Consider the following 15,275-nt stretch of genomic DNA (forward strand, 5'->3'; position numbering starts at 1 on the left):
GCGCTGCGCGGGGGACGCTCGGGAGGGTGCTGCGGGCGAGGGCACGAGAGTGCGCATGGAGGCATACAGGGCCGGTTCGGAAGGGGTGTGATCGTTTGGAACCTTTAAAATTCAAAAGTTGTATATGTATATGTATACTGTATATATCGGTTTAAAAATAAACTAAAAAAATTAAATCTAGACGATTTATATTTAATAATAGAGTCCCATTTTTAATTTCATCCTGAACCACCGAAATATCAGGGTCGAACCTGAGGCACAAGACGGATGGACTGCAGACCACACAGCACAATGATAGGAATTAGCATTTTAAGTAGGAGAGATTAGCTTCGTCCAGTCAAATATATTATCTCCTCAATTTTTTTTCTCCCGTCACATGACACTTAACTAGTTTTGATTAATTTATATGAACTAATTTTTTTAGTATCGTAAATTTTGAATAAATTAATTGAATTTTAGGCTGTCCATTTGAGAGATATCCATTAATTAGCTTTTCGATGCAATCAGTGTGAAAAAAGAGAGATTGAAGAACCTCTCCATTCCTGATTCCTTAATCCAAACAAGGTGCAAAACCATGTGATTCCAATCCAAAAAGGATCGATTTTGGGCCAAACCTTTTTGAATTTTTTTCAAACAAACGTCTATTTTGTAATTTTTTATTTTCGAAATATAAACATAAAAAGCTCGCAAATGGAATCGATTTTGGGCCAAACCTATCCTGCCGTCTGTGGAAAAGGCATCCAAAATAATTATAGCCCATTGAGGCCTAGCGGTCCATTTAGGCCCATAGGCCTAGAGGACCATTGTGGCACAGAGGCCCATTAAGGCCCAGATGCTGCCCATCCGTGTCCGAGGTGCGCCGCCAGGTGCTGTGAATGAGTGAATCTGAGATCGTTCCAGAAACATCCTCCTCCGATCTCAGATCCACCTCGCCTCCGGAGAGAGACCCATGGCGCCGCCGCAGCCGAACGGGGGGAAGGTGACGCCGAACCTGGCGATGGACGCCGAGGCCACGCGCCTGCTCAACCTCACCGTCCTCCAGCGCCTCGACCCCGCCGTCGAGGACATCCTCATCACCGCCGCGCACGTCACGCTCTACGGCTTCAACATCGACCTCAACCAGTGGGTGAGCCAGCGCGCGCCCGATCCGTACCGGCTTAGCCGTGGCCCGACCCGATCTGACGCGGGGTAATTCGCGTGTGTTGTGCAGAGCCGGAAGGACGTGGAGGGGTCGCTGTTCGTCGTGAAGAGGTGAGGCGGGGTGGGGGGGGGGGGGTCTGGCCTCTGGGGATGGGCAGTTTAGGGTTTGAATCGGGGTTTTGCTAGTGTCTGGGATCTGATTGTGTGGCTACAGGAATACGCAGCCGAGGTTCCAGTTCATCGTCATGAACAGGCGCAACACCGGTACGCACATCCGCGATCTTGCCTGATGAACTCATCCTTGCTTGTATTCACTGGCTTGCGTCTTGGCTAGTCGTTTTAGTCTTACGACTTGCTGGGTTTTAGACACTGGACTGATCAATAGTATTGATCACGATGTGAAAAAAAGCATCCCTTTTGGGTATTGCTAAACGTAGAGCACCTTAAGATCCTAATGTTAACCAATGTAATGTACTGCAATACCTAGGTTACCGAGAAACTTAACCACACATGATGCTGTGCCATGTTTTCAAGTCAAGGTGATCTATCTTGTATTGTAGTGAAGCACTAAGCCTACTTCTCTCCATTCATCGATGCTTTGAGTGATTAGCCAAGTAATGGGTATTTTGTAGTGCCACACCATAGGGTCAGAGCAGATAACCAACTCCAGAACACTAGGGTCTCAGGATTGCTGTAGAGAACTTTGGATCGATGGTTTCATTTGAGGTCCATTTGGCATAATTCCATATAAAAAAGTAAAGGTTTTTGGAGAGTTACATTTGTAAAGAAACTGGGTAAATACTTGCAAAACTCCAGCTGTTCTTATGAGAACTCACCTGGGGGACATGATGGGCGGTGCTCTATGGGCAGTTGGATATTTGAAGAAAAAAAATCATTCTGTTCATTAGCCTGGTTAGGACTTACGATATAGGGCATGATTCTAATTTTCAAGACATATAATATAAGTTGATAGGACTAAGAGCTTGTAACATTTTCATCAGTAATTAATGTAAAGATATAGATTTTATATGCGTGAAGTCACATGATTCATTCGTTGAATTCTTCGTGAGAAGTCCAATATTGTTTTTTCAACAGATAATCTGGTGGAGGATCTCTTAAGTGATTTTGAATACGAACTTCAACCTCCATATTTGTTATACCGGAATGCTTCACAAGAAGTAAATGGAATTTGGTTTTACAATCAACATGAGTGTGACGCTGTTGCAAGTCTTTTTGGAAGGTAAACTTTTCATGCATCCTCTTATCATGTTGGAGGCATCTTTTGCTGCGGATACAATGAATGTTGAAGTCGAATGCTATTGGACCATATGCTAATTAAGTTAAGGATCTAATCTGGAATCTGAATATGCACTTTCTCGATCAAACTAAGTAGTGGATGATGGAAAAATTGATAATATTAACAACGTAAATACAGTAGCGCCCATCGGCATATTAACAAATGTAAACAATGGGTCCGGGATGTGAGTACCCAAATTTACAGAGGCTAGGATGCGCTCTCAATCTTTTGATACTTAAAGAGGTTGCTGTTCATGGTCCATTTATCCTTTTGCGAAGCAGGGGCATCATGGTCTTCTTGTATTGGATGCTCACTGTGGGTTCTGATATTTTAACCAAAGTTTTTTTACAAAGGATTGACATTGACTATGATTACCCGACATGGCATCATCGTTGCCGCCTTATACAAAACAAAACCATAGACCTATGTTTTATTTTATTGTTTTTATATTTTTCGTGTCTGTAAATTCCACTTCTCTTATGCTTAGTTTACAGTACTAGTTTGTATAATTCTCTTGGTAGCTTTCTTGTGGAACATGTTTCGTGTGTCAAAGATTGACTGCATACAGTTTGCTTTACCAGAAAGTGTCTCAACTATTGTTCACTCAGTTAGATTTCTAGCTTATATATGTGATTCATATTGCTTTAAAGGGACAGATCCTTGCCTCCCTCTCCCTCCCACTCTGTTTTTTTAACTATCTGTATCTCAGGATCCCATAGAGAAATTCCATCTTATGATTGTGTGGACACCTTTTTCTCAAGTTGTGAACATTGATTGTTATTTGCAGGATACTGAATGCTTATGCCAAAGTGCCTCCTAAACCAAAGGTGCCTTCTGCAAAAAGGTATTTCCTCTGGATTTTTGTATAAAAAATAATTGTTTAGAATCTCTTATATTTAGACACCGTAATCATTACATTTATGCTTTGAATTTAGCTACTCCCTCCGGTCACAAATGAGCGTCGTTTTGGGTTGCGTCCAGTAAACCATTTCAATTTTTAGCTACAAATTACTCTTTATGTATTAAGTTTGGATATTTGAAAATGATATGAGTAGATTTGTCTCGAATAGTTCTTTCATAATAGTATACTTTTGCTATGTTTTATCAATATATTACAATAAAAAGTAGTAGTAAGTTATGTTTTGGGGATCGTGTTGATGTCCATAACGACATTTATTTGTGACTCACTTGTGCTCAAATTCTTCCAATGTGGCACAGTGAGTTTGAGGAATTGGAGGCTGTTCCTACATCTGCTGCAATAGATGGCCCCCTTGAACCTCCACCAGCATCCACTGCTGTAGTCTCTGACGTCCCTGAGGAATCATTGGCCAATTACTTCAGTGTATGTTCATTCTCAAACTTAACCTGTTTCATTCTATATTTTCTCTTCTTTCACATTGTTTATGAAACAATAAATCTCCTATCCGTCTGAATTCTGTACTCGATGGCCTCTGTAGTATCTTGGTTGATGCATACACACCAGTAGACTGCATCTTGCTAGTCATGGCTGGATACATGTGTAACACGATTTTCATTGCGTCAAACAGTGCTGAATTTGTGTTCTAAACATATGTGTAGGGCGCTGCTAGCATGGGAAGTGTAACAAATGCACAATTGGCTGGAAGAGTGCATCCATCCACTGAGAGTGTTGCATCGTCCAATGTTCCATTGATCCTTCCATCTGTTGCTCCGGCACACCCAGCTCCCCCTTCAGTAGGTTCATCAGCTCCACCACTGCCGCTCCATGACACTAATGCCCATGCCAGCCGTTCAACAAATCTTGTAACACCTGCTTTCTTTGCGCCTCCATTGTCCTCTTCTGCATCACTGGCACCACCAGGCTCATCCATGATGCCTTCAGCACCACCTCTTCATCCATCTGCAGCATCTGCTCAACGCCCTCCATATGGCACCCCCCTACTCCAACCTTTTCCACCACCGACTCCACCTCCTTCCCTTACCCCTGCACACAATGACAGGCCTGTTATTTCCAGGGATAGAGTTAAGGACGCCCTCCAGAGACTTGTTCAGGTATGTTTCACGTTAAGAAATCCGGAGTGTAATGTTTGATTATTTATTATCTGCTCTAACTCTTTCTTATGTGCCCAACAGAGTGACGAGTTCATCGATTTAGTCTATCGAGAATTACAGAAGTCACTTGTATAGACTGCTTCTAGTCTTTCCGGAGTTTCTGGCGTGTGACAACGAGTGCTTGTGTTCTTTCTTTTTGAGTTTCGTACGCTTCCCTTCTCAAACTCCTGTATAGTTTTGTCTTAGTGTATTGCTGTGGAGTCCATATAGCAGTGGTTGGTAGTATTCATGGCGTCCTTGTTTCCAAATAACCGTGTTGGCAATGTCATAGTACGTTGATTTGTGTAAGAACGTTGAAATTTCATATTTTTTGTGTGATGTACTATAAGCAATTACGTCTCGGTGTCAGAATTCATGGAGCACATATGTTCTGTTTTGCTGTAACTTTTACGCTGTCTAATATGCTCTTTCTTGCTTTGCCGACTGAGCATGTCTCTCTATTCGCGTAAGATTATCTTGCTCCCATTGAGCCACGTCACTAGAAAAACATCAGCTGTCGGATCACTCCACGGAAGAAAACAGGCTGTCAGATGTCTCTCATGCGATGTTTGCATCTAGCCTCTTCGCGAAGCGTCGAATCGCAAGTCTTCCATGCAGGTGTGGCCTGCGCTCGCCTCATGCAAGCCTCCACCTCCACATCGTCACCAGCAGCCTTACGTCCTTCGTAGCCCTTGCCCTCTCGTCTACGGTAGCGTCGATGATCGAGTTCTGCCTTTGCCGTCATTGACAACTCCCTCCGTCTCGATTTGTTCCTCGGTTCGCTCGACCCGAGTGATCTAGATCCAGGAATCACCTCATCGGGTTTAATTTCTCAATAAATTTGCATTTGGGAGAGTAGCAGGTGCTAATCGACGCGGAGCTTCCTGAGACTTCCAGCCATATCTACTAATCCTCCCCATCATAGCGCCGCCACCACCGCTTCTGGAAGTTTGCTTCACTCGAACCCTCTCGATCCCATCGCTGCCTGAGCTCAGCACCATCGTCATCCTCCGCCGTCCTCTCCAACTCCACCACCGTCACGACCACCGCCGGATCCTCCGCCGCTCCTCCTCTCCTGAGTTCCTCTACCTCGGCATCTCGCCGCCAGCATCTCATCCCCCGGGAACAAGCTCCCATCTCCAGTGTGGATCACTGGAGCTCTGCCCTCTACCGCCGCTCCCGCATGGGACCGCCCTCTGGTAAGCGGAAATTACCAAAGTTTGATCTTTTAGAGTAGCATAGCAGAAGTAAATAGTGGATCTGTAAACGAAAGTCATCAAACACTAGATTCTCTAAACTTGGGATATGGTCCTTATTTACAATAAAAGTCAAAAGATATAAGTTCCACACCACACAGGAGGGTCAAAAGCCTACCCATCATAGCCCACTCTATTTCTTAACCTTCAAGCTTGATTATCTGGATACTCCTCCTGGTATTAGACCTTGGGTATGGCCTCCGCCTTAACGTACTCTTCATTCCTGGCCATCTGATAGGCGTTGTTGAGGTCCACATCTTGTCCCTCAATGACAAGGAGTTTTACAAAGAGTACGAAGGTACTTAGCAAGAACTATATAACAACCAACATGTCCAAGGAATGTTCTCAGTGTTATCATTGAATTTTCAAGGTTATCGAGGGAATAACATCATGCACATTTTGAAATAGTGTATGAAAATACCAGCTTTAGTCAAGTTTTATCTAATTGATGAACTCCACATGTTAGAATCAAGTGGTGGTTATCTTTCCTGTTGCAATCATAGTTTCCAATTTTAGCCCAGAAATAGGGAGTGAAATCACACTTAGTACTCTGATGAGTGGTGCGTTACTTTTCCCACATAACGGCAAAATGATCACTATGTCTAATAATTCCGAGTAGTGCCTGACATGATCACAACCAACATGACCTTTATTCACACTATTGATTAGTGCCTCCAGGACTGGACTGGTCGAAACCAAGACTAGGGTACATATAGTGACTAGACCCCTGCTCGTATGCAGATAAAGGATGCAAAAGTCCTTATCTACCAGCCTGTATAACTTATAGCGGCCAGATCATCTTGATATTCTACCCATATAGTCAGATCATCCTTTACACGAGATGATTGTTAGCTCCTTGGAGACATGCCAATAGGCGATACTTGGCTAAGCATAATTCATCGAGTATATGGTTAATGCGCTTATAATGGTGCCATATGTTCGACACAGGGGGGTATTAACTTAGCCAAGCAAGACATGAGTCCTAGTGAAGCATTCAAGACATGCACGACAAGCATCGCCTCACTAGTACTCCTTAAGTTCATGATCTCTTATTCCATAGTCATTAGTCAATATTAACTTGCATGCAATAGCGAAACTGTCATAATGCTAGAAATCATAAGAGTTCTAGTACTCTAGTGCTAGTTCAATGCCTACAAGAACCGAATCAAAAGATTCAATCAGCACACACTCGTTGACGGACCATTAACCTTGATTTCTGTATGATAGCTAATAACTGCTCTACTAGGACTGGCAAAGGTTCTCGTTAATTTTGGAAACATGAGTTGAAAATAATTTGAATTAATCAAATTGTCTTACTATTTCTAAAAGATTGTTTACATTACCAAAGATTCCTTAGAACTATTAATCATGTTTAATTTATTTTCTCGAATAAAATATTCTGGATGAAAAACTAGGTCAATAGGATAATGGGCCTAAGAACAGCCTAAGGCCATATTGGCTTGGCCTAGGCCTAGGTCTAAAGTCCCTAGCCCTAACCTAACTCAACTTAGCTTGGCCTAGCTTGCCTCGACTTAGCTTGGCCCACTTCTACCCAAGGCCTCCCTAGCCCGACCAAGTCAGCCATACCCGACTTCTTCCTCTTTTTGCTTTTCCTCACACTCCTCTTAGCTCCTCCATTCGGCTCTCTGCCTTGGCTGTGTTGCTGACCTTCTTGCTGCCTCCTCCGCTACAGCTCGCCTCGAGCAACTTGGACTTCTCCTCCTCAATCGTTTTGGCCCAATTGTCTCTCCATACCGTGGCTCCTGCGATCAATTTGGGGAGCTATGGTTTAACCCTAGCCTACCCAATCTGACGGGCCTGGCGAGCCCGTTGGCCTATTTGCGTGTTGGTGGTCTTCCTCGGCTTCTCGTCATCTTCTTCTCCTTCCATGGTGGCACCTTCTCTCTTCACTTGGCTCGGTTGATTGGTGGGCTAGGGCACATCCCTAGCTGTGCCCGCTTGCCTGTCGTGGTGCTCCATGGTGGCATTGTCTCCTTGCTCCTGTGGCTCTGGTCATCACGGTGGTCGGCTTCTCCTTCCTCGGCTTCCTTGCCTGTTGGTGTGGCTTGGCGGCAGTGCTGACCGTAGATCCTGGGCGCCGTCGTCGTGCCTTGTGGTGGCTAGTGCCACTAGTTATTGCACGTCGGCCTTCCAGTGACCGTGAGATAGTGGTGGGCTAGGCCCACTGCTACTCCGATCACCTTGGCCTCCCTGAAGCTTGGCTTCTTGCGGTTTGATCCTCTCTCTCCCTCTCTATCGACCCTAATTACTATGCTACACCCCTCGGTTTGGGCTTCAACACATTGAGATGCTTGATGAATGCTTGGTTGGGATGCCTAGGAATGCTTTGTGATGCTTTTGGGTGCTAGTTGATGCCATGATGACTTGATGCTTGATGGTTAGGGTTAAATATCATGATTTCCTATGATTAAACTGTGATTAGCTAAGAGCTTAAACATGCAATGATGACCAACTAAATCTGAGCATAGCTATGTAGTTACAACATTTGTTAATCTTGCAATACAACTAGTTCTTGATCCTTATGGTGATTTTATCCTTAGGCAGAGTTTTATGTTCTCTTGTTATAGATTGTTTTAGCATGTTCAAATCTAAATGCTTGGCTAAAATGCTCATGTTAATATGCTCAATCAACTCCTACATATTTCCAGTAGCAAGAATCTTGCTTAAGCAACTCCTATGCAATTTTAGTTCTTTTGCATTTAGGAACATAAAGAAAATGTAAGCAACTACTCTTATCTATAACACACCTTGATCAAAGGAAGTTGATGCTAGATGATGAGATGGTATGCTTGATCTTGATGCTCTTGGTGATTCCTTCTCAAGCTCCACCTTGCTCCCTTTCATGGCATAAACATGCATTCATGTTAGCCATGAACTTGAACAAGAGAGAAGAAAGGAGATGAGAGGGATAAACTCACCTTGACCCTATTTACCGAAATGCCATTAGGGTTTCAAGGTGACCTTCCCTTGCCTATTTATACTACATAATTTATATCCTATTTGCATTTTCTTCTAACTTGAATGACATGTTAATTTGGTGAGGATGACACCTAGCTTGCTAAGCATCACTTGGCATGTTTGTGGTAATTGAGGTTTTGACACCTAAACCAATGGGGTGTCCATGAGGGTAAAATGCTAATTTTGGTGGTGGCATTTTTGTAATTTTGTAATTTGGAGGCTAGGTATGAGGCTACTAATTCATGAATGAATTATTCTTGTATCTGAAATTGGCTCATTTGTAATTTGGACCCTTTGCAAAGATTGTGGTTTTATGATGTGGTCCTTGGTGCCGTTTCCATGGCATATGTGGCTCGGTTTTGCTATTTTTGGAATTTTAAGGGGTTTTCTAAAAAAATGGCTTGGAAAAATCAAAGGTTGATTTTCTAGATTTTTGGCTCATTTAATGGATTTATAGTGATTTCCTAAAATACCATGATCATTTACTTGTGAGCTGAAATTAATGGTCACAAATACATGGCCATAGGGAATTTAGGAAATTGCTTGGCTTGGGATTTTACCATACTTAGCCTCCTACAGAAAATTGCTCTTTTCATAGAAGCAAATATTTCTTTTAGAAATATCACTCCTCCTATATGTATGTATGTACGACAATCACATGTAAATGCATGTATGTCATGATCAAATGCTTGTAATATTTCTGTATTCGGGAATGTAAACGGACATGTACTTGTACATGTATGAATGAATGTATATGTGTATGTATGAATGACATGAGTATAAGCTGAGAGTCAGAAGTCTAGGTTCCAGTCTAAAAAGCTGCAATGAGCTCTCGACTACCGGTAGCGCAACGAACACGAACGCAAACTAGACTAACGTCTAACGTGTTCACACCACCGTATGAATGGCTACTAGCATGCTCTAGAGAAGTCTAAAAACTTAGGGTATCACATAATATTTTCTTTATTTTTTATTTTGTCTCCAGACTCCACGACATAATTCATAGAGAGACCTAAATTAATGTTTAGGTGAAAAGCGTATGGAACCATTGCAAGGTAGTGGCAGCCTGGCTTAATTTTGTTATAGGTATATGTGTATAATTTACAAGTAGTTATTTGGGTTTTTTTGTTAGGTTTTCATAATGACAGAGGTTAGTAATTTAGAAGTAGGTATTTGGGGTTTCATATGTTATTTTTTCATAATGACATAGATGGATAATTTAGAAGCATGTATAGAAGGCAGTTAAAATTTTCATAATGACATATGTGGGTAATTTAGAAATATATTAGATCTAATGATTATTATTGTCAATGATGATTAGAGTCCACCAAATCGATAGACATATGTTTTGCTTTTTTAGAAATTTTAGAATTTCTCTCTTTTTTCTAGCGTGTTTGGGTCAATGTTGAGGCTCCAATTAGTTATAGTAAGAAAGATATATAAGATGCTAATCGTATGGGTATCGGTGAGGCGATGAGATAGATGGAGAATCTGTATGCATGCATGGGGCAATGCAACTTGCTTTTTTGCAAGTTGGATGCTAGCAAACGACGCTAGTGTGAAAAATGGGATGAACAGTTGTGTGCTTGCACTCATCGTTATCTCACCAGCGCGCATTAGGCTGCGTAGAAACGTGCTGCCACAAGAGAAGTGGTAATCATGGCAGCTAATGGAAGTGAATAATCCCATCTGAGCCGGAGAGGCACCAATGCTCAGGGTACCAATCGCTGTATTGATCCATGATCATGTGAGCTTGCTTGCTTTCTGAATTTTTTTTTTAAAAAAAGCTTGTAGATATCCCTGGGGAGAAAGACTGAAAAAGTTATCTTGTCGGGTAGAGAAGTAGAACTGTAGAATAGTTGATGCAGGATTGCAGCCCTAGAGCATCTCCAGCGGAGACGGCTTCCTGCTTGCAATCGCTACTTTTATCTGTTTCCCTGTAAAACACGGCTCCAGCAGAGTATCTAAACGGATCGTCATCACCGTGGAGTCGCTATCCTCCCTCAAGTGTTGGGAAATGTAGCAATGCGCTATCCCTAGCTATCCGCTCCTGTGCACGTCGGTGGGAGAAGAGAAGCAGCAAGTTGCCAAATGCTTCAAAATTTTATTCATTTTCTCCTCTTTTATAAATTCAAAAAGTGAACTTCTGAAGTTTCTAAAATCACACTGATTTTCGTGCTCGTGGAATAAATAACAGATAGCCCATTTTAATTGGTTACAACTAAAAATCTCTTACAAATTTTAAATAAAAATTCTCCAAATTTGACTATTTTGTATTTCGCTTGAATTTTTAGGACATAAATTTAATTCCAAAAATCAGAAAAAAAATCATGAATATTTATCTAAACTAATGTGCTAATTTCTAAAATTATTGACAAACCTAAGTTACATATGAAATTTGATGTTTAGCATGTGCTACTACTGCTTGCACTATAACTGTTGAAATTATAGCTATTGCAAAAAAAAAAAAAAACTATTACAAATAAATTAGATACGGATACAATATAGATACATAAGACATGAAGAATGTGATTTAGCTAGTCTGTTTGAGTGTATAAAAATATGAAGATGAAATCTTATAAAGTGGATAGTTAAATAAAAATATAGAGTCAAATTTAACTAGTCTGCTGGAGATGTTGTTATAGGTGGCAAAGAGTCCCAAAAGTTTGAGATCAGAGAGCTTTAATTCTTTACCCAAATCAGCCATGATGATATGGTAAGCAATAGTGAAGGATCAAGATATGTAATAGGACCTAGTTTATCTTGTGATGAAGCAAGCTTGTGCTATTCCCTGCACGTGATTAAATACTGTTATCTAAAACCTCTTTACTGACACAAAAGTGTCATTGCATCCCGTGACTTCATTTGGTGCTCCTGGAAAAAGCAGAGAGAAAGCTCCAGACGTCCTGATCCTCCTTCCTCTTAATCCCCGAAACGATCTGTGCTAGAATCAAATCCGGCATCCACTAAGCTGAAGATGGGCGGCTGAAGAAATTTTTTTCGTCCGCCTCCATCAGCTCAGCACCTAATCGAAACCTTCTTTAGCACAGTGCAGGATGGCATTTAGTCAACCAGGCCTCGCTTCGTCCATTTGCCGGCTGTTCGACACTTTATTTTGATGAGTGCTGGGTCTAGATCGGTCGGGTTGTACCACCTCGTATTTGTATCCGTGTGAAAAAATTACATCCGCTATAATACCCATACCCGTACACGGGTACGATATTTACTCATACCCGTACCCGTGAGGGTAACGGGTTACCCACGTCCGAAAACTCATCCTCAACGATCGGGAGAGGTGATAGAGGGTGATGCGACGGTGGCGGCAGGGAGGGGTGACGGAGGAGGAGGCAACGGCGGCGAAAGCCACTGGGAAGGGCGGCGGAAGCCCACCTAGACCCAACTAACCTGATTAGGTACACGAGTACGGGTATGGGTAGTAGGAGAACGGACCCGTACCCGCTCCATCCGATGGGTGACGATTTTTCCCATTAATAGACCCGCGGGTTTGAGAAGTGGTCCATACCCGACCTCTAATGGAGTAATTACCCATCGGATTTCGGGGCCCCATTGGCATCTCTACCCATGCTCTTTCGAATGGCAAGTCAAAGACCGTTAATGGTTGAGCATTGATGAATGTTGCAGTTGTGTTTCAGTAAATACAGGCGAAGGCTATGACGAGCTTTCGGTCGGAGGCCGAAGGTTGATCTGCGACTTCACCGCCTGTGTAGGCGAAGGCTATGACAGGTCTTCGGTCGAAGGCTGAAGGTTGATCTACGACTTCACCCGTCCGTGCAGGCGAAGGCTCTGGCGTGCCTTCGACGGAGAACAAAGGTTGACCCATGGCGCTGGAGAGCAGAAGGAGCAAAGGTCGTGGCAAACCGTCGGCTGGAGGCCGAAGAGAGACCCGCGACGCAGTCACGAGACTGACCAAAGGCGCTCAGTGGACGTCGAAACCCACATAGTCACTTAGGGTACCATTATAATTATGCAAATGTATTTGATAGTATCATAAGACTCTCGAATATGCCGAGAATGTGACAGTTGAGAGGGTAAAACTGTAAATTATAGCGTGAAGTGGTTAAGTACGGACTATAAATAGGGTCATACTGTACCTAAAATGACACATATTTTAAAATTATTCACCTTCTAAATATGTGTCACATCCAGAAGCTTTCGACTTTTTCTCGAAGACCTTTCTGCTCGGAGACTTAGTTTCAACAGTGAGCAAGGGTTCCATTCCCGGCAAGCGATCCTGCTCACCTTTCTGTATGGGCAGCACTTCTTTTGCCCTAGACCAAATCTTGTGGCCTGCCTACATGAGATAAGAGATAACAACGCAGCTGGTTGTTAGTGAGTGCATGTTTGGGTCACACACTGTTCTGCTTTACACATTCAGAGAGAACAGATGCTCATAGACGTAGGTGAAGGATGGGCACACTGGATGCAATTGTTCGACCTTCCCCATTGTTGATCTGTACACGAAATGGAACTTGGGTATGATGGATCCTGTAATCACAAGCAGATACGGCGCAACGACTGTAATCTTTCACGTCGCATATGATTCGCATATACGCGCTTGCCTCTTCACGCCAGACAAAGTTGGATCTATGTGCTCAAACCTAACTCAACATGTGTGTCAGCTGCAGATTGCATGCGTCGCAAGTAGGTGCTTTTAGGAAGTGTTTTGTTCCATGTACACGGAATATGTATGGATGATGCAGGATATGCTGTCATGCTTGTTTTTTTTCTATGAATCACATCAACTTATTAAGGATAGGATGATACAAATTATAGTAATATTCTATTAATATATTGAACCATCCTATACGAAAAAATCGGCTCCTGTAATTACATATACTTAGTGATCGATGGTTAGTAAGTCTTAGTGAGAATTAAGAACAATTAGCTATGCATTAGTTACAATAAGATGTTATTAGTCATAATTAAGTATAATTGTGGGTAATTAATGATATGGTAAGTTATAATTGATTATGCTTTTTTTCCGTGTAATGTTGGCTACATATGCCGAGATATTGTAATAATCATCTGTTGGTTGTATGCATCTCTTGATGAAAAAAGTCGGATGCTTTTATCCATTTTCTAAAAAACCCAACTCAACATGTGTCAGCTACAGATTGCATGTGTCACAAGTAGGTACTTTTAGGTAGTATTTTGTTCCTGTATATGGTATATGTATGGGATGATATATGATATGTTGTCATACATGTTTTTGATCGGATGAACGGTATAAACTCGTTAAGGACATAGTGATACAAGTTATAGGAATATTCTATCAATATGTTGAACCATTTCATATGGGAAAATTGGTCGAACAACCTCGTACACTCTGTCGGCTCATGTAATTACACGTACTTAGTGATGGTTAGTGAGAATTAAGAACAATTAGCTATGCATTAGTTACAATGAGATGTTATTATTAGCCATAATTAAGTATTATTGTGGGTAATTAATGATATGATAAGTTATAATTAACTATAATTAGTAAAGATTAGTACTAATTAGAATAATTTATTGATAATTATAATTATAATTATAAATTACCATATTATAAAGAAATTAAGTTATAAACAAATATAATGCTTATATTTTTAGCAACTAAACACATTCATACGTGCATCCCATACATAGAACCAAAAAATATCATGTATCGTTCCCTATATCGAACCAAATATGCAATTTATATCATCTCATCTAAAATCATTATCATTCTGGCTATACAAAACAATCCTATCCCATTCAATTTCGTATAACGAACCAAACACTGCTTAACTCCTCCCCTAACTCCACTAACTCACTGACCTCCTGAGCTGTCAGTCACAATAACAATGCAACCTGCATAACTTGAGATCAATTGGACCTGTCTGCTATCTCCTTCAACAATGCTGAAGTCTGCTGCTTGCTAGTCATGCGTCCTGTGTGTCGCATGGAACATGCTTGGCTCGTCTGCTTCCCTGTGTCGCACTGACTTACGATGGAGATAAGATTTGGCCAATGGATTCAACCTTCACCCGTCAATACCATGACCCAATCATGCAGGTGCCCACGTCACTGTCAGATGAAAGCGAAGAACTACGCTTGGACATCCAGCACCGAGTGTTGAGTGGCTGTAGTTGCAGAAACAGAGCCTCTGCGCTCTGCAGGTACGTTGCAGCTCGCAGATGGGCATCTCTTTCTGAAAAAGCGCGGCGTCGAAACCGAAACGCACGCAGGAAAAAATGAAAGATCGTCTTCGCCAAGTCCCGACGGTGAAATGGAAAGATGGAGGCATGCGTCAGAACTGACAGGATTCTTGGCAAACCTCTCGCGAGCGAGACGACGACGTGTGTGCATCTGCAGCTAGCGGCCGTCAACCGATCGTCGCCTTGTGGATCATCCGGCGTCCTGATCTTTCGGTGTGTTCTCGGAAGATCGCAAGTTGATATGTTTCTTAATTTGTATATGACTAATCATTAATAATGTTATATTTGAGATGATTTTAATTGATATTAGCTTATTTATGTGTGTTCTTGTTT

At 42.0% G+C, this 15,275-nt stretch overlaps 1 protein-coding gene across 1 annotated transcript; it reads left to right on the plus strand.

Moving 5' to 3' along the window:
* The first annotated feature begins 874 nt into the window (after nucleotides 1–874).
* Nucleotides 875–4,879, plus strand: LOC133900443 (mRNA-decapping enzyme-like protein). The gene is made up of 8 exons (XM_062341593.1): nucleotides 875–1,126; nucleotides 1,211–1,251; nucleotides 1,355–1,404; nucleotides 2,236–2,380; nucleotides 3,225–3,281; nucleotides 3,656–3,779; nucleotides 4,016–4,468; nucleotides 4,550–4,879. The coding sequence occupies exons 1-8, from the start codon at nucleotides 950–952 to the stop codon at nucleotides 4,601–4,603; spliced, it is 1,101 nt and encodes a 366-aa protein (XP_062197577.1). The 5' UTR covers nucleotides 875–949; the 3' UTR covers nucleotides 4,604–4,879.
* The last annotated feature ends 10,396 nt before the right edge of the window (nucleotides 4,880–15,275 follow it).

Source organism: Phragmites australis, chromosome 19 (genome assembly GCF_958298935.1).
Source record: "Phragmites australis chromosome 19, lpPhrAust1.1, whole genome shotgun sequence".
NCBI classification, from domain to species: domain Eukaryota; kingdom Viridiplantae; phylum Streptophyta; class Magnoliopsida; order Poales; family Poaceae; genus Phragmites; species Phragmites australis.